The sequence below is a fragment of the Protopterus annectens genome, chromosome 2.part0, assembly GCF_019279795.1.
Source record: "Protopterus annectens isolate FY-2018-M chromosome 2.part0, PAN1.0, whole genome shotgun sequence".
Classification (NCBI taxonomy): Eukaryota; Metazoa; Chordata; order Ceratodontiformes; family Protopteridae; genus Protopterus; species Protopterus annectens.
Genome location: NC_056728.1, coordinates 1,335,333,782 through 1,335,354,725, shown reverse-complemented (window position 1 = coordinate 1,335,354,725; position 20,944 = coordinate 1,335,333,782). Strand labels below are relative to the sequence as shown.

At 39.6% G+C, this 20,944-nt stretch overlaps 1 protein-coding gene across 3 annotated transcripts in view; it reads left to right on the top strand.

The window, feature by feature from the left end:
- The window catches only part of LOC122793475 (myosin VIIA and Rab interacting protein), a 2,819,605-nt gene that overhangs the window by 2,186,634 nt on the left and 612,027 nt on the right, over positions 1-20,944 (top strand). For all 3 annotated transcript variants that reach the window (XM_044061523.1, XM_044061522.1, XM_044061521.1), the window contains exons 9-10: positions 7,693-7,870; positions 18,881-19,506. In XM_044061523.1, coding sequence (XP_043917458.1) covers positions 7,693-7,870; positions 18,881-19,506 — 804 coding nt within the window. The remainder of the gene's footprint in view (positions 1-7,692; positions 7,871-18,880; positions 19,507-20,944) is intronic.

Below are 20,944 nucleotides of genomic sequence, written 5' to 3'. Positions count from 1 at the left end.
TAAATTTAGTTTTTTGTTTTTTTTTTTTCATGAGAGAGGGATTTGGGGAAAAAAGTAGTAGATTGGTATTTTTTGGGTTGAGCATAAGTTGTGAGTTATGAAGCCATGTTTCAGTGGCTGTTAAAGCTTCCTGAATAATTTTTTTAGGTGTATCATAATGTCAGATGGGCAGATGAGAGTGGAATCATCTGTGCATTGTATTAGGGTGATCTGTTGTGTGGAAGTACAGAGGGTGCTGGTGAAAATGTTAAAAGAGAAGGGGACCAAGGGTAGAGCCTTGTGGTACACCGGTGGTGACTGGGAAGTAAGGAAGGAGCACTGAGTGCCATTTTACTAATTGATACTTATTGGACATGTAGTTTTTGAAGCACAGAAGGGTGGACAGTGAAAGACCTAGAGTGGACATGTGATGTAGAATTTTGCTGTGACAAACTGTGTCAAAGGTGACAAGTGTAGAAATAAGGAAGGAGACTAGTTTGCCATTATCTCTAGCTTTACTGACAGTATCTGTATATGTCAGAAGGGCAGTGCTAGTATTATCGGAAGGACTGAAGGATAGGAGTTCTTCCTGCTGGAGACAGTTTAGCAATTTTTCAAGTATTTTAGCGAGGGGAGATAAGATTACTGTAGGTCTAACGTTATTAATGTCTGTTGAATATCCTCCTTTGTGCAGAGGGATAATGTGTGACTTTTTCCAGAGAGAGGAAACATGGGATTCCTGGATTGACCTATTTATAAGGATTGAGACAGGGTAGGCAATGCTATTGGCTGCTCTTTTTAGGTACTCACTTGGAAGGTCATCATCTGAAGGAGAGCACAGTTTAAGTTTGTTTGTACTTTTATTTAGCATGTGGGCACAGGTTTGAAGGTGAAAGTGGATGTGGTGATATGTGGCTGTTCAGCAGGGTTGGGGTTAGATGCTGAAGAATCCTTGGTTAGAGTTGTTACACTATCAATAAAATAAGAGTTGAACTGTATTGCAGTTTCAGGTGCTGAGTTATCGGGAGAGAGGTTTGGGTTGAATTTTCGGCTGGGATGTAAGATTTCTTTAATGGATGTTCAACATTTTTAGGGCTGTGTTTAGTATTATTTTTAAAGTTATTATGATATAGTTTTTGTCTTCATTTATTTGCTTTCTAGTACAATTGTGAATTATTCTGAAGTTTAGGATATTGAGGTGTTTTATATTTTTGCCATTCTTTCCATGCTTTTTCTCTAAACTGTACTAGCATTCTACCCTTTTTGGATAGCCAAATTGCATTATTTGTTTTCAGTCTTTTTTTTTTTTTTTCTAGAAGGTGCAAGGCTATTTAGGATATTTAGAAATGTTGTATTGAGTTCATGTAAAGCATCGTCTAAGGGGAGGATTTTTAGGAAGTTCCAGTTAATAGATAATAGTGTAGTAATGGACATTTTTGTGTTAAACTTGGAAGGATTGCATGTTGTTTTATAAATATGCTGTTTAACTGGATGTGTGAGATGTCTGGTCATATAGATTTGAAGTTGATCACTGGGAGAGTCTCACATTGTACCTGTGGTGGAATATTTACTAGAGTCTGATACTAGGATCCAGTCTAATAGGGAATTTGATGTCATGCTGTAATGTGTGTGACTATTAATTAGTTGTGTGAAACCATATAAGTTCATGGTAGATGTAGGGGAGTTAAGAGTTTATGTCTAACCAATTGACATTCACATCACCTAGTAGTATTTTTTTCCCGTGGAAATGTTATGGACATCCAGTGTAGGATGTCTTCCAGTAAAGCTGTAGTGTCGACAGTAGTGCTATAAAGGACAGTGATACATATTTGTTTATAATTATTTATTTTGAGGAAAGCAATAAGAGGCTCTGCTGAACTGAATTTTGGTGTTGGTTTGCTGTAAGGGGTACTGTGGTAGGCATTGGGAAATATTAAAGCAATACCACCACCTTTCCTCTTTATATGGTCATTACAGATGATATTTATCAAGAAGTTTAACTTTGGAGTCGTTTATGCTGAGAATGACAGGCTTATGTTGGATAATCTAGGCATGTAGTTCAGAAGTTTTAATTCTTATGCTTCTAACATTTATTGCAGCAAAAATTAGATCACCAGGGTTGGAGATTGGCTGTAGTTGGTTACAGAAGTGTGTGAGAGAGAATTATCTTTGTGTTCATTGTGATAGGCGGGGACATGATTAGGGTGTGTATCTCCTCCTAGAAGGATTTTAGTATATTGGGGATTATGATTTATTTGTTTTTTGGAGAGTATTCTTGCACTTGTAGCTAGCACCTACAAATGTACAAAGACTACATTAGATAATGTTACCTATTTGTTTGGTTTGTGGTACTGAAGGATAAAGCCCTGAATACTTCCTAGATAATCCTAGTACAATTAGCAGCTTGAGTACTGGAAAAGCTGGGTGGAGAAGTGCTGGGAGTGAGATGCTGTTGCCATTTTGCACATCCTGAATGAGGGATTGGACGTTCTGATCAGCTGATGACCACCAGGAAGGCCGAGACCTGTGGGCTTTGAATAGGGCTATGAACTGGGGAATATGAGTGTGGCCAGCCAAGCCAGTGATAGTAGCCCTCTACAATCTGTGCGTAGAAGTATGCACCCTCTGGGGAAGTGCATACCTGGGCATTTTACAGTGATGTGGGTATTCACATCAGCCACCATTAGGACATAAGCAGAAAAAACGTCATGGCCGCCCACATGATTGCCCGACATTCAACTCTTGAATCTCAGGGAATGAATGAACTGGGAAGCCTTTTGCCTTGAAATGAATGAGCAGACCAATAGATTGCAGTGAGCTAATGGTTAGCAGGGTAGAGGGTAACAAAAAATTGTAAACTATGACATCAAAAACAAATAGAAAAGGGAGAATAAATATGATGTTTTGAACAAATTAAATATATGTGCCGCAAGTCTCTGTGGGCCTTCTACATTATTAAATGAGTGCAGTTCATCTTTGCGGAACACTTGCAGATTAGCTAGGTTACTCATTTGAAAGTTGAATGACACAGCCAAAAGTTTATTACATTGCTTTATATTTTTTTATATTCAGCTTATTTTGTGATGATATGCTAGACAAATATACATATATATATATATATATATATATATATATATATATATATATATATATATATATATATACATACACACATGTACACATGTATATGAATCCACTACAAGTTCTGAAAACTTCCCATAAGCAAACCACATGATGCAGACTCACTAAATATGCACCTATTTAAAATGCAAGCAAAATCACATAAAACATTTTTTTGCAGGTGAGCAAGTCCCCATACACTCCCATGAGAGATTTCACCCAACCAACTCCTCCCTTACTTACATTTACCAATGCCATGGTCACACAGTATCTTAGGAGTAAGAAATCACCACCTCATTCAAACCAAGTGCATAAACCCTTGCAGGACTAGCCAGAGTTCAGATATTGCATTGCTTCTTGTACTTCTCTTTTTGTTTATAGAGATCCATCCATCCGTCCATCCACAACCTTTTTCCCCATTTTTTCACACGGGGTAGGGTGTCACTTCAACAGTGACAATTATCTAGAGCCAAGGTTTACACCACTGGTTGTCTAGCCCTGCCACACAGTAGTTCTTCCACACCACACACTTACACACGCACTCATACCTGTGTCCAGTTTAGTGTATCCAGTCCACCTCCTGCATGTCTTTGGAATGTGGGAGGAAAATGGAGCACCAGAAGGAAACTCAAGTAATCTCAGGGAGAACCTGCAGACTCTGCAAAGAAGGCATCCCAGTCAAGTATTGAACCAGGGAACCTCTTGCTGTGAGGCAACAACATTTTGCTGTGCCATAGTGCTACCCACAAGTACACACTCACACACACATACAAACACACACACACACACACACACACACATATATATATATATATATATATATATATATATATATATATATATATATATACCATATTTCTCCATAAATAAGACCTAACCAGAGAATAAGGCCTAGCATGGTTTTCCAGGGTGGTCATGATATAAGCCCTACCCCAAAAATAAACCCCAGTTAAAATTGTCAACAACACACAATGGACGTGTTGAATTATAATATTATTGACATCTGTTGACTGAGATTATCGTACTCTGCTCGCCATTTTCGAACCATTTGGACACCAAACTTCTTCTCTTTGCAGAAAGTCGTACAATTCTTTCCCCGGGAGTCCTCCACAATTCTTACTGTAGCCCTAATCCTCACTCACACTTGACGGTTGAGATCCTTGGCCCATACATAAACATTGGCACGTGTACTTTGATTGGTCAAAGTACAGACAATGCACGTAGAACATGCGCACTTAATAATGAACGGGTGTGGTTGTGTCTTCTTAACCATCGCCATTTTGTGTTGCCACTCCTGCCTCATAAGTCTTCAATTAACCCCCCCCCCCCCAGACAAGATGAGTGCAAAAAGAAAGCTGTTCCATTGAGTACAAGAAAGGAATCATGGAGGACTCCTGGGGAAAGAATCTGTTGGCTTTCTGCAAAGAGAAGAAGTTGGAGCTCCGAATGGTCTGAAAATGGTGAGCAGCGTAAATAACCTCAGACAACAGGCTGACGAGGGAAATGCTAAGAAGTGCAAGTGTGGATCAGGTCAGCAACCATTATTTCCTGAGCTGGAAGACATCGTCTGTGAATGGCTTGCTTACAGGAGAGCAAAGGCTTTGGTTGTGCGCAGGGCTGATATTCAAGCATTTGCCCTTGCAATGGCACCACAGTTAGAAATATTCCCAGAAGAATTCAAAGCATCACAGCATTGGCTGGATGGCTTTCTTCAGAGATATGAACTGTCTCTAAGGAGATCAACAACACTGTTCAAGCTGGAAGATACTGAAGTTATTAAACGTGTACTTGGATTCATGTCCTTTGTTGATGGTATCGACTTTTCTAAATACCAACTCTCCAACATGATTGCTATGGATAAAGCTGCAGTGTTTATGGGCCAAGGATATCAAACAACAATTGATCAGAGGGTGCCTCGTCAATCTACATTCCCTCCACTGGTTATGAAAGTGAATTTGTTACCTGTATTGTGGCAATTCGTCTAGATGGAAAGAATACCCCACCTGTAATCATTAGAAAGGGCAAGAAAGATAAGATTGACAATGTTTCAGGCATTCTTGAAACTAAAAAAGCCTGGTGTACACAAGCAATTCTAAGGAAGTGAGTCGATGTTGTTTTGCAAGGTGGCGAAAGAGGTCTGCTAGTCTGGGATTCAGCCAGCACTCACCACGCTAAAAACATGAAGAAATTCCTTGCACAGAGAAGAATAGATCAAATAATGATTCCCGCAGGAATGACTGCCTATCTCCAGACTCTTGATATTGCAATAAACAAGCCATTCAAGAACCATTTCCGCATGGAACTCAATGGCTACACTGAAAATAGAATGGAGAGAAATCAGCGTGGAAACTTTGTGAAGCCTAGCCTGCAAGAAGTTGTGACTTGGGTGAAGAATTCATGGGATAAAAATCACTGACAGCTGTGTTGTCAATGCACTATGAGCAGGCTACATGGACAATGGACAGGCGGCTACATGGACAATGGACAGGCAGTACTCATTTAAGGAGAGCTCTATTGCTGGTCATGACAGATTGGGGCCAATGGTTCTACAGGAAATGGAGTCGCAAGAAATTCAGGCCAGAATTCGGGGGTTGGAGACTTATGACAATGTTCCAGAAGAAGATTACATGACTGCATTTGAATATCTTTTCTGTTATCAGGGCAACAGAATGGATTGCTTCTGCTTTCAGTTGATTCTGCTTTCAGCTGCCAGCAAGCTCGTCAGTTTTTTGACTCTATTGTATTAAGGTAACATTTCATTATCAAGGGGTAATTACAAAGTAAGGCCACTAGTTCCCAGACTTCATTTTTATGACTTTCCATCATTCTTCTCTTATGGTTTGGGTAAGGAATAAAGAAAGCATCACTACTCAAAAAGTGGCAGTTATTCACCTGTTTTATTCCCCTCCTTCAATACACATGTATTGAGATTTTTCTGCACTTTCTGTTAAGCATGAAATATTGCACTGTGAAAGCCAAGGTGTAGATATTCTGAAGTTGAAATGTTTGTAGCACTGTTTATGTAGAATTCTCACACAACTGTTAACACATTACATAGAACTGCTGCCCAATAACGGAAAATTACCAAATAAATGTCAATTTGTGTACATGAATAAATGTCAATTTGTGTACATGAATAAATGTCGATTTTTCTACATGAATAAATGTAGATTGTTGTACAGGCATCCCCTGATAATAAGCCCGAATGCATATTTCGGCGTGGGAAAAGTATAAGACCTGGTCTTATTTTTGGGGAAATACGGTATATGTGTGTGTGTGTGTGTGTGTGTGTGTGTGTGTGTGTGTGTGTGTGTGTGTGTGTGCATGCGTGCGTGCGTGCGTGCGTGTGTGTGTGTGTGTGTTTAAGCTTGAGGGATCTACACTTATATTTTTTGTGGTCATAGTTATCTGTAGGTATATACAAGTGTTTAAGTTTCTGTCTTTCTCTGAATAACAGTTAAGTTTCCAACTTCATCTGACTGAACTGTGAACTGTGATATAATGTGTTAGTCTGGAATTCTAGTCACCTAAATCATATTTTATGCTGTCTTTATTTATTGTTTATAAACATTTTGAAAAATGAATAAAAATAAGGTAGTAAAATGAAAGGCTGTCTCAGTGGTATAGAGGGAAAGTAACCATCAGCATTGCTGGTAGCCTAAGCTAAGCAAGACACTTTGAGGCTGGAGGTCTGGTGGTCTGTAAAAGGGGCTGAGGAACTGGAGACTTCCTTGCTCTTTCTCTTGGGAGACAGTTGCATTTACCTGCACTGCAGGAATATTCCCTGTTGGAAGCTAAGGGTTTCTTCTTTGAAGAAGAAATGTCAATATATATTTTGACATTCCATTTTTAAGGACGGACAGCATTTGGGAGCAGATTTGGGATATTGTTTGTGCTGTGGAAATTCTGGACAGCAGTATAGGTAGTTAACATTAGAGAAAAATGACAAGTCCCAGCCATTCTGTTATATTAGACCGAGACTCCAGGCTGTTGTCTGCCTTGTTATGATATACAAAGAGGTTCTCGTCTCTTTGAAAGAAGACATGCCTACTACATTATATCCGAGCTGTGCAGTCAAAGGGGAAAATAGATAGGATAACTGGGAACAAGAAGGTCTGTGGTCTGATTTCAGATGTGTGGTTAGAGCCAAAATATGCAAAGAAAAAGAATTCCAATAAGATAATATCAATCTCTTAATTCCATCCTTCTTACCTTGGACTGTAGCTTGCCTTGTCTAACTATATCTCCTTAGGTTCTGTTAAAACACTTTAAGTTATGATGTTGGTCATTCCCAGTGCAGTAAATATTCCATGTGGCATCATTCCAAATTATTGACCATTTGTTGTTTTATTAGCAAATAACCCTCTGTGGTTCTTAATTTTGGCTTTTTCAATGATTTAATTTGATAAGTGGTTCTTACATTTTGGATATTTTAATGATTTCCAATTACTCCAAAAAGATTAACATTTAAATATTATATAATGCATTCTCATATTTTTAATTCTGTCCTGTTATTTCATGATCAACCAATACAGGGTCGGTGTTGCTGCTGATTAATATCTCTGACAGAAGTTTTACCTTATTTTTCAATAGAGGTCTCGTTCTGCATTTTCACTGATTAGCGACAACAGCCCTAGTAAAGATGTGGATCTGAATTCTTCATTATCTGACTTTCTTTTGAAGAAGCCTGAAAAACATGCTCAGGGGAGACCAGGTCCAAAGTTATCCTCACTACCAAGCTGGAAAAGTACAGATCATCTGAATAGTTCAGGTAAAATATAGTATTAGCCTCGTGCATTGTAATGTGCATGACTGAATTACTGATGGTGATTCTATATCATTAAAACAGGAAAATGTGACAAACAAGTACAGTTTGCGGTCTCATAGTCAGCCTAATAAACAGAAGTTATCTTGTTTCAGTGTTGAAAAACTGATGTTGATGATGAAGGCAAATGACCAGTATGATTTCTCCTACCCACATGCTCCACATCCAAAGGGCCCAAGATAAACGAAAAGAGCCCAGATGTAAATGAATATAAAATAATCCCTCACAGTTTCATAGCTCTGGAAAGTCGAGGTGCATGTAGAAGTGTATAGCTACTGAACTCTATCTGTTAAATATTTTCTAGACTATTTTATTTATTTATTTGTGATTTGTTAACCATATTAATGCAGTGATCCAAACTGGCTAATTTCACTGGGTACGGGTCAAAACAAAAGAGCTAAGTTTGGCAAAGGATACTATAAAAAAAGAACATTTATCAAATACAGAGGATAGAACAGAACAGCAAAATCGCCCAAGTAATTACATTGTTAGAAAACACATTTCACCAGTAATAGTCAAATTAACATACCTGCATTAGAAAATTGTAGTACTGTATATTTACATTATACAAAGGATTATCATTTTAAGCTTAGCAGGGATATTTTTAGTGTAAAGAAGATGGAAAACATTTTTTGACAGGGGGTAGCTAATACACTACTTATAGGAGGGAAATGGTGACAGGGATGGTGAGTAAAGTAGGTGATGACATTTTAATTATTGTCAACCATTTAAAGCAGTCATATTTGGTTGTGTCAGAAAAGAGATGCATTAAGTTAGGATTGAAACTATAGTGATCGATTCTCCTTTGATGTGTGGAGTGATTTGCAAACTTACTTACAGACTAGTTTAGTGTGAAGTTTCTAATAGATAGGAGCTACAGGTTCACACTTGCATGCTACTGCCTTCAATACTGCAGTGTGCAATGGAACCAGATGTATGGAGTTTGAATCCTACCACTGCTACCATTAAACTACAAAGGGTGGTTGGTTGCAATTGTATACAGTAAATGTGCACTGTTACCTTGATAACAGCAAGGTCCCATAAACCCAGATAAGCACTGCATTGCACAGCTATGAATTATTTTGTATACAGGCACACACACACACACACACACACACACACACACACACACACACACACACACACACACACACACACACAAAAATGTGCAATGAAGACACAGAACAGAAACTGTAAGAATTAGGACAGCTGAAGAAAGAACAGTAGACAGAAATATTAAAGACATAAAGGAACTGAGAGGATACTGGATAGGAGGTGTAAGGACACAGGGCAGGACAGGAGTGGAAAAGGGCATTAGGAAAACAAGGGAGGAATAGTAAAGAAACAAAGCAGAATACAGTTGTAAGTTAATCCAGTAGCAGTCTGAAAGCTGAATGAGGAACATGCAAGGAAAATGCACTGGGTGTCAGTTGACATCTTAAAACATGTGAACAACCCTAAAAGAGTGCAAGTACGATAAGAGGGTATTATTAATAAAATGCAACTAATGATTGCATGAGAGACTATTGAAATGTGATAAGGAATAATACCAAAAAGTATAATGAAATACTGTTTTTTTTTGTGGAGTTGATGCCAAAGGGTTTAAATATGTGGCACAGAGGGGTAGTTCCACAGCAGATTTCATAAAGAGCAAATCCAAAAAGGAATAATGAAATACTACATCAGCACAATTCCACAAACAAAGTAAAAAACACGAAGGAAAGCAGGAAGCCAAGAGTAGGTCCACCACTGTTTTATTGAATCAAATAACCATAAGCGCTTTCATCGAGTTCATTACAAGACTTCATCAGATAAAAAATGAACTGAAAAAACAAGTTTAAAAGTCCTTCCCATATCACATGATCCACCCCAAGTTGATTAACTAATTAACTGATTAAAATCAACAGTGAATGTGCAAAAGAAAAAGGAAAATAAATCACATTATGCAACATCTTAAAACACATAAATTTAAAACTTTAAAACCATGAATATGTATGTACATCATTATGTGAAGCACCATAATAATCAAATATATCTAAATTGTGCCTTCATTTTTAATACACAACCAATAGATGCTAGTTCATTTAAACCAGGTAAACCCACAGCATTTAAACTTAATATCCAGTAAAGTTCCCGGTTTTCCAGAAACAAAGTACAGTTGTGTACTCTTACCATAAATGTAGATGTTCGAGTGTGTTCACTGTTGCAGTCATCACTGTAGGGTTCTTCCTGCCAGCAGCAGCCCCCAATCGGCCAGAATCCCAAAGTCTGAATCGGGCGCCAGCTGAGGTCGCATTTATCCTGACGTCAATGCGCCGGAAGATATAAAGACCTCAGCTGACGCCATTTCCCCATTTTTTCTTGCCCCAGAAGTCAGGTGCCCAGAAAGAAAAGGCTAAAAAGGAAACCATGCCCAAAACCTCAGCAGCCAAAATACCTCATAACAGACAATACTCAAGGAAAAAACAAAAGAGGGGATAGGAGGGAGGGTAACCCGGACTGCAACAGTGAACACACTCGAACATCTACATTTATGGTAAGAGTACACAACTGTACTATGTCCTTTGTGGTTCACTGTTGCAGTCATCACTGTAGGGTTGAGTCCCAAAGCTAAGAAAGGGTGGCTGGAGGAGAAACAGAGGGAGCGGTCACAAAACCTTGCAAAACTGCAGAAGCAAAACCTGCCCTGGATTTAGAATAGAGAGGGAGGTTGTAATGCTTAGAAAAAGTATGTACAGAACTCCAAGTAGCAGCTTCCAAAATATCCTTGGTAGGAACCCCACAAAGAAAAGCTGCTAAAGTAGCAGTAGCCCGGGTAGAATGAGTCCTAACATTAACAGGAACTGGATTGCCATGATAAGAGTAACAGAACTTGATGCAATGGGCAATCCACTTGGAAATAGTTTGATTAGTGATTGCTTTCCCCTGAACAGTAGGAGCATAAGCGACAAACAACTGATCAGATTTCCGGAATAACTTGGTCCTGTCCAGGTATAGACGAAGTTGTCTGTGCATGTCTAGAGAGTACAAAAGACTTTCTTCCTCACTTTGAGGATTAGGATAAAAGGTAAGCAAATGAATAGACTAATTCAAGACCACTGCTGAAACCACCTTGGGCATAAATGTGGGATTAGTCCGTAGAGATACCCTGTCCTGATGAAAAGTAGGGAAGGGTTCCACAGCCATGAGTGCTTGCAATTCCGAAATTCGTCTAACAGAGGTAATAGCTAAAAGAAAAGTAGTTTTCCAAGACAAAAATTTTAAATCCATGGAAGCTGCAGGTTCAAAAGGAGACAAAGTTAATTTCTCCAAAACATAGCTAAGATCCCAAGTGGGAACAGGAGACAAATATTCTTAGCCCCTCTAAGAAATTGCTTAAGTAATGGATGAGAAAAAATCGGAGGATCCGTATCGTAATGTGCAGAAATAGCAGAAGCATGAAGCTTAACAGACGAAAAAGATAGGCCCGTATGTAATAACTCTGTCAGATACTGTAAAATCAGAGGAATGTTAGGAACAGAAGAATCACCACCCTGGACTTGACTCCAGGAGCAAAATCTTTTCCATTTTCCCAAATAAGATTTTCTAGTGCTGGGCCATCTAGCTTCAAGGATTACATCCAATACCTGTTTGGAAAGGGCAGAGGTGTTTACAGACCCTGGATCCACCTGGCAGCTAGATGCAGAGTCTTGACATGACTGTGCAGTATCCGGCCATCCCGTTGAGACAGTAGATGAGGGATTTGAGACAGAATCCAGGGAGGCTCCTGAACCAAGGTCATCAGAGTGGAATACCAGAATTGCCGAGGCCAATTGGGAGCCAGTAGAATCATGTGCGGTCTGTCCTGTTTTATCTTCAGAAGTACCCGAGGTAGAAGAGGAAAGGGAGGAAAAGCATATACTGAGAGGTGTTTCCAACTGAATGAGAGGGCATCCACTTTCCATGCTAGTTTGTGGTAGGTCCTTGTGCAAAATGTTGGAAGTGATGATTCTGAGGGGATGCAAAGAGATCTATGTCCGGACATCCCCAAGCCTTTATAATCATCCTGAATATCTGAACATCCAACATCCTTTTGTGTGGATCTGAAATGCGTCTGCTCAAGGCGTCTGCCAGAATGTTGTCTTTCCCTGGCAGGAATTGCGCCTGTAAGTCGACACTGCAGGTCAGAGCAGTGTACCAGAGATTCATGGCTAATCTGCACAGGGGGTAAGAGTGAGAGCCCCCCTGCTTGTTGATGTACCACATCACTGTAGTGTTGTCTTTCCGTATCAACAATTGTCCTGGCAGAAGAAGGTCCCTGAAGGCTATCAGGGCATTCTGTACAGCTAGCATCTCCTTCAAATTTATGTGCAGGTGCGTTTGTTCTTTCGTCCAAACACCCTGAAGACATCTCCCTTGCATGTGGGCTCCCCAGGCATAAACTGAAGCATCCGTTGTCAGAACTTGGTCGGTCGGCGGAGGACAAAAAGGCTTCCCCTTGTTCTGTAGACAGGCTTCGGCCCACCAAAGAAACTCTCGCTGGAGACAAGGCAAAATCATGACCACTGTCTCCAAACTGTGGTAATGCTAAGACCAGACACTCTTGAGGTACCACTGCAGTTTCCTCATATGCAGCATTGCATATGGTATTAGCAGAATGCAGGAGGCCATGTAACCCAAAGCCTGCAGAATTTTTCTTGCAGTCAGCTGTTTCATTGAAGCCAGGTGTCGGAAAAAAGAAGCCAGTTGCACTTTTTTGTCTGGTGTCAAGGAAGCCATCTGGGTTGAAGTACTCAGAAGAGCACCCAGGAAAGTAATCCGTTGTGTGGGTACCAGAGTTGATTTCTTTAGATTCTCTGTGAAATCGAGACACAGAAGAAGACGCTGCACAAAAGCTAGATGCCGAAGTAAAGTGTCTTTGTAGTCCGCTTGAAGAAGACAGTTGTCCAGATAAGAGTAAATTTGAATCCCCGTCTGTCTGCAAAACGCCATTACTGGTGCCAGGCACTTTGTAAAGACCCTGGGCACAGTAGATAAGCCAAAGGGCAGCACAAAGAACTGGTAATGTTTCGAGCCTGCTTTGAAACGCAGAAATCTTCTGCACTCTTGCCTTATAGGAATATGCAGGTAAGTGTCTTTTAAGTCCAAAGTCACCATCCAAGCGTTCTTGCCCAACATAGGCAGCAGCTGCTGCAGAGTGAGCATCTTGAATTTTGGTATATCTAGGGAAGTGTTTAGTACAGAGAGGTCCAGGATTGGTCTCCACGAATTTTCCTTCATGGGAACCAGGAAAAGTCTGAAATAAAAACCTTACCCTATTTCTAAATTTGGTACCAATTCTATGGCCCTCATAGCCAGGAGGGACTGAACCTGCCGTTGTGCCTCTGCCCACTGATGATTTGGCAGGTCTGGCCAACCGTTTGGTTTTGGCATAGTGTGGAAATGAAATCTGTAACCTCTTGAGACTATGCCCAGAACCCATTTGTCCCGAGTTATGTGGCTCCAATTTTGATAAAAAAGAGAAATCCTTCCCCCCAAAGGAGCTTCCAGGAGAGGAGCCCCTGAAACCAGAAAGGGAGAGTCATAAAGACTGTTTTCAGTAAGGTTGAGACTTATCTTCACCTCCCTTGGGAGAGGGGGCACTCCACTGCCTATTCCTAAAATAGGACTGTGACTGTCCCCTACCTCTGGAACGCCTGAATCTGACTGTCCCCTACCTCTGGAATGCCTGAATCTGCCTCTCTGAGACCTGTCCTAGCCCAGAAAGGACCAAGGTTTAGTTGGCCAGTGTCTGCTAAATCTAGGAGGTTGCACTTGTAGAAAATCCTTAACCGTCTGCATAGATTTGGCTTTGTCTTCCATTTTCTTCAATACCTCTCCAAACAATACATCCTGCTGCAAAAGGGCATCCAAAAGTTTGGCTTTAATATGATCCAGCAAGCTTTGATCTCTTAACCAAGCATGTCTTCTAATAACAGCACCAGTTGTTGCAGCCCTACAAGAAGCTTCCAAAGAATCAAAACCACAATGCAGGGTATGTTTACCCACTTATTCAGTAGCATGCAATAAATCCTGTAACTCCTGATTATCCACACCAATAGACACAGCTGACATATTTTGTTAAAATACAGACAAAAGGTATTGCTGATACTTCAGCATATGAAATTGACAGTTCAAAGCCCTAATAGACAATGTAGCAGAAGTATAAACCTTTTTACCCCATCTCTCCAAAGCCCTGGACTCTCGGTCAAAGGGAATAGGATTTTTAGCAGAGGCCGCTTTAACACCCTTAGGACCCTGAGAAATTGTTTCCGGATCAGGCGAAAGATTTTTAAAAAGAAATTTATGAGAATCTGGAACCCTGTAATACCTATCCGGTTTGGCCGGAGTAGAGGGAAAAGAATCAGGAGAGAGAGAGAAGCTTCTGAAAAAACATCATCAACAATGTCCAATACAGGGGGAATAGCCAGAGGCTTATGCTGTGGGAGAAGAAGAAAATCCCTAAACCTTTTCTTGGATTCAGAGAATTCCTGCCCTTCCCAGTGAAAATGCACCCTCATATCATGCAAAGTTTCACCAAAAGAATAATCCTCAGGAGGAGAGGAGGAAGGAAAGGAATCTTCAGCATCAGAATCCTCATAAAGAGGAAAAGCATAATCCTGCTCAAGGGAAGAAGCAGAAGAAACAGAAATTTGGTCTGAAGAATCATAATCGGACTGTAATCTAGGCTTCTTGTCAGGAGGGAGATGAGAACCCCTGATCATAGTTAAGAGATCTTCAGCCATCCTAAGCATCTGCCTCTGAGGCCTAAGACCCTGATCAAAAGGTGCCTGTGCTAGCCACTTCACTTTAGCTGGAGCCTTAGACTTTGACTTAGCATGTAAACCTGAATCCACATTTACAGGAAGCTGTGAAGGCCTGAGAACTCCCTCAGAAGCCGGTGCCTGCCTACCGACTCTGGACCCAACTGAGGGAGCAGTATCCGAAGGTCCAGTCCCTGGCAATTCTGAAGACCCCATCAGCTCCACACCGGAGTTAGTACAGGCAATTGGATCAAAAGAGGCGGACAACAGGGGCTGCAAAGGCGCTTCACTGATGACCGTCGAACCAGCAACTGGCAATAACTGAGTAACAACCTTTGCTGTGGACCTTGGAGGCCTGTCTGCATCCCTGCGCCTCTTACACACCCCAGAAGCCGGAAAAGAATCTGAAGACATGTTATAATTAAACCTTTTTCCAAAATAGTAAAAGGCAAAGTTATATCTACGCCTAATAGTACGCTGATTAAATCTAGCACAAAACGCACAATTAGCAACGTTGTGCAGGACCCAGGCAGGGAATACAGTAAGAGTGAAAATCCCTATGAGTTATTTGCTTCCCACAAGAAATACAATTATTAACTTTTTCTGACATCTGACTAGAACAAGAAAAAGACCTCCCCAACGGGGTACTTATCTGTAAAAAACGAAAAACCTGGGATTAGATCCAAAAACAAACAGGAACAGGCCGACCGGCATCAGTGAACTGCAAAGGGCACCGCGTGGCAAGAAAGACTAGGGAAATGGCGTCAGCTGAGGTCTTTATACCTTCCGGCGCATTGACGTCAGGATAAAAGTGACCTCAGCTGGCGCCCGATCCAGACTTTGGGATTCTGGCCGATCGGGGGCTGCTACTGGCAGGAAGAACCCTACAGTGATGACTGCAACAGTGAACCATGAAGGACATCTGCCAAGGTCCACCCCTTTTATTCCATTTGACCTGCTCAATCACAATGAATTTAAAATAATGTTCAGGAAATTACAGGATGTGCCTATAAAATGCATTTGTTGTTTTTTTTAACCGTATGTTATAATTATGTTCATAGATGCGTTGCTTAAGCATCCGCTCTGTCTTGCCGATGTAAAAGGCAGGACATGACTGACACAATGCCCCATAAACTACCCCGGTACTGTTACAGTTGTAATGTCCTTTTATCCTAAAGCTGAAACCATGAATTTCAAACAGTTCCCCCACATAAATGAATTTACAAAAATGGCACATGCCACATTGGTACATATACCTAACTTGGGCATTGTCAACTTTGATTATAGGTCTTTCCACCAAATTTTTAATGTTAAGTCCCCTTCTCCACACAATAGAAGGTTTTGTGCTAACTTTACCTCCAACCTCACCATCCCCAGTTAGAATACCCCAGTTCTTTTGTAAGATTTCTTGGATTTGCTGGTGGTCAACAGAATATCTGGTAATAAAGGACAGTCTAAAACTAACATTGTTAGTTACTTCCGGCCCATTTCCTTCAATGTTGAATGTAGAATTAAGAGTAACAGAACAGCTTTGAGGGTTTATCAAATTTCCAACCAATGTGGGTAAATAAATACCCAGTTGTCTCTTAACTTCTACTTCTTTTTTAATTTCCTGCACAAAGGCTGCAGGGTAGTCCCTCTTTATGAGCATGTCTTCCAAAAGACTACATTCCCCAAGAAAGGAATCAAAATTAGAGACCATCCTTGCAGCTCTGACAAATTGTCCTTTGACCACCACTTTTTTCTGGGGGAGGGGGTGAAAACTGTCAAAATGCAAGAATGCATTTGAGTATGTGGGCTTCCTATAAATGGTGGAAACATATCTCCCATGCACCACATCCTTTTTCTAATCTTACGTCCAAATAATTGATGCTGTCATTCCCCACATGTGTAAACTGAATAAAATTAGTTGTGTTGTTTATATAATCCATGAAATTAATAACACTGTTGCTGTCACCCTTCCAAATGAAAAACAAATCATGCAAATATCTCAAGTATAAAATACAGTCAATAAACCCAGACTAACCAATTAAAAACCTTTGTTTCCACTAGCACATGATAACGTTGGCATAAAGTGGCCCACAAGAGGCTCCAATAGCAACACCTACTTGTTGAAAAAAATACTGTTCGTCAAAATAAATATAATTATTTTTCAACACAATTTCCATCATTTCTGTGTAGGTGTTGATACAGTCTTGTCCAGTCTTTTTCCTAAACAGATACTCACTGAACCAATCCAACCCAATGTCGTGGAATTACAGTGAATAGATCTTTTACATCCACCGTAAAAAATATGAGACCATTATCAAATACAACACTATTACATTTGGAAAGAAAGTCCCATGAATCAATACAGAGATGTGCCTCTTGTCTTAATAAAATTTTCAGTTTAACATCCAAAAATTTTGCAATGGGAGAAGTGACAGAGTTACGAGCTTCCACAATTGGACAGAATAGTGGGTCCACAAGCTGTTTCTGTGATTTAGGAAGTCCAAAACTAGTGAGGATAGTAGGGGCATCCATTTTTAAATATTTGTATTCAAGTAAAGAAATACGTCCTTCCATGAGCATATCACTTAGTTAAATCTTGATCCCATTATAGGCGATATTTACCTCATTCTTAGAGACTTGACAATATGTGATAGACCAACAGATGCTAGTTCATTTAAACCAGGAAAACAAACGGCATTTAAACTTAATATCCAGTAAAGTTCCCGGTTTTCCAGAAACAACTGCCAAGGTCCACCCCTTTTATTCCGTTTGACTGCTCAGTCACAATGAATTTAAAATAATGTTCAGGAAATTCCAGGATGTGCCTATAAAGTGCGGATGCTTAAACAATGCATCAGGTTAAACGGAATAAAAGGGGTGGACCTTGGCAGTTGTTTCTGGAAAACCGGGAACTTTACTGGATATTAATTTTAAATGCTGTGGGTTTTCCTGGTTTAAATGAACTAGCATCTTTGTTGGTTGTGTATTAAAAATGAAGGCACAACTTAGATAGGTTTGGTTATTATGGTTCTTCACATAATGATATATATACATATTCATGGTTTTAAAGTTTTAAATTTATGTGTTTTAAGATGTTGTATAATGTGATTTATTTTCCTTTTTTTCTTTTGCACATTCACTGTTGATTTTTAATCAGTTTATCAGTTAATTGGTTAATCAACTTGGGGGAGGATCATGTGATATGGGAAGGACTTTTAAACTTGGCTTTTCAGTTCATTTTTTATCTGATGAAGTCTTGTAATGAACTTGACGAAAGCGCTTATGGTTATTTGATACAATAAAACAATAATGAAATACTATTTTTTCATGAAGTTGATGCTGAAGGCTTTAAATATATTGGTGCGAGTAGTGGTTCCAAAGCATCAGTCTAGGGTCTTGGGCTTTAATGAAGAGTATGGTACTTCATAACACAGACAGGAAAGTGAATGTTCACAAGCAATGCATCTTGCATTCTAGGTCAGACAGGCAGAAAGATGCAAGCATGATGTCCAAAATTATCTTCCTAATAAAACCTATGTACACCTTTGTAGTCAGCCTCATAAAAGAGTCAGCATCTTCAGTTCAGTTATCCTAACAAAAGAATAAACTGCTTCAAAGAATAATGAAAGACCAGACTCTCACAAACTGTTCTAGTTGATACATATGCATTAATACTCATTTCTGAAGGTTTTCTATGCATGCCCTTGAAAAGTTTGACTGCTATTCATTTATTTATTGCATTATACTTATGCAAGTATGTATGTAGCACCATACTGTATGTTATAGAATAATATTCAAAACATTTTTCTGCTATAGTCATTGTAAAAATAAAATTTAGACCAAAATCCAGAGCATCTGCACTTGAAAAATGACTGCCTAAACAGCACTGATTTATTGCACTTGACCAGTAATTGTAATTTTTTTGCCAACAGACATTCAGAAACAACATGCTAGGACCTTGGAATTGAAATGTATTTTAGGTGGGAAGGAACAAGGTCCCCAGGAGACTGTGAATTTTGAAATTGTACTAAATTGTTTAATTCCATTGTGAGCAAGCATGTGATGGTGAACTCGGGTAAATCCCTATAACATGGGAAAACATGAAGCAGTTGTTTCAGATTACTTGTAAAATGACATGCTTTCAAATCTTTGATGACTTTTCTTTGTTTCTTAATTGAAACAGGTTCATCATCGACTGTACACAGCCCTGATGGGAACTGGATGGCAAAGCAATGCACAGCCTTAACTCAGCCACGACGATTAAGCAAGCCAAATAGCCAGCTTTTCAAAGCACTGGAGAATGACTCCCATGTTGCATCTGCTTATGATACCATGGGTTACGATAGTGATGATGATGTCGATATGAATGTAGCCTTTAATGAGTTGCAACAGCTGCCAAGAAAGCTGTCAGATGAGTCCTATTACACTGACTCTCAATATGACAGCGAATGGATAAATGGCAATGAACCCCAGCAATCAGTGACCTCACCTTCATCAGGACAGTGTACCAACACTGAGACAATGTACTCTGGTTTTGAAACATCCCCCACAAACTCATTAAGAGATGTCCACCAGACAGATGAGCTACCGCTCCCAAAAAGAAAAGCACAGGGAAAACAGAACGAATTACATGCTGTCAGCAATCTAGATATTAATCTAAATCCCCAGGCTGGCAGCACTGGTTCTCGAGATAGCAGTGAACCAGAGGATGCATACTGTGATCTAGAAAATAAATCTAGAAGAAAGAGAAAAAACAGACCACACTCAGAGGAAATCTGTAAGGAAAGTTACTACAAGAAAATTGAAAAGGTATATTTAAATATTATGTAAAAAGTCGCAAACTCACTGAGAAACACGTGTGACATGATTTCTTTGTAGCAAAATACGTGTGTGAAATGTGAACCTAATAGCAAATCAGCAAATCTAGAACTGAGCTTTCGGTCTGTGGCCATTTATTTTGTTTTTAAAATGATAACAGTAAAGAGTTCGGAAGCTGTAAAAGCAGAACGCACAGAGGTTCATCTCTGTTCTGATAAATATTACCAATTAAAACTTCTGATTCTGAATAACAAACAGGGCAAGAACAAAACATAATACTGCACTGCTAATTTATTTTCTCATTTTATAATTTGTAAAGTATTCATTGTCATAGTAACAGGCTGTACAACTACAGATTGCATATTGTTTAATATAGCAATGCGTAAGACAAATGGCATTTATAAATTACATAACTAGTGTCTACCTACTAAGTGAAGTGCTGTACACAACGTCTGTGTTTGAAATTATTTTCTGCATTAGTGAGTTCTGTAGTAGTCAGATAATAGCATTTGTAATATACCGGCATTACTTATCATTCGTTCTCTCAACAAACAAAACATACAAAAAATCCTCAGTGCAGAAAACAATTTAAATAGTTTCTTACAGAACGTGTAGCTATAAAATTTGATTGTGTGGGTTTCGGATCAACCAAGGGTTCATTTTTCAGGATGACAGTAAAGGGCATTGAAAACGTATGAGTCATTGTGAGTGCTGGTGGCTGTATTACTATTTGTCAAGAAAAGGAGGGAAAAATTTAACTATTTTTAGAAATAAAAGCATACTGAAAGGGTAAAGTACAGTGGGAGAAACTTAGGGCTAGTAATAACCAGATGAAAAATGTATTTATTTATTTATTTTACATTTGCTGACCAGGAAAGTCCGACTGGATGCATGTCCCTTTTCAGCCGAGGCCCAAGGAGAAAAGCTGCACAGTTAAATTTTAAGCAAAATGTAAGGTGTATGCAGAAGCACTCAAATTTACATAAATAGCACCAAACTTAACATTGACTAGTAACATAGCACTGAACCTTAAGATTTAACATTTACATAGACGGAACACATCTTTACAGTTTTAGGTTGAGGTGTTACATAATGGTGAACATTGTTAGTGGGGGTTGCATTTTTTGCTTTATACAGGTGACTTGTAAGCAAGTTAGCCACAGCAGGGAATATAGCAACAAAGAGAGCAAAGATTAGACATAGTAGGGAGTATAGCAGCAGGAGAAGAGACAGAGATGGGGGGTCAGCCAGGTGAGGAACATGTGCATATCTTTATGTGTTCTTTCAGGAGTCTTGTAAATGTAACCTTTGAGCCTGCTAAGGTAATAGCAGTAGGTAAGGTGTTCCAAATTTTGCCTATGTAGTTAGGGAAGAGGGAGTCCCCTCCTGTTGTGTTGTTGGTCTTGGTGACCTTGATTAATGTTTTGTC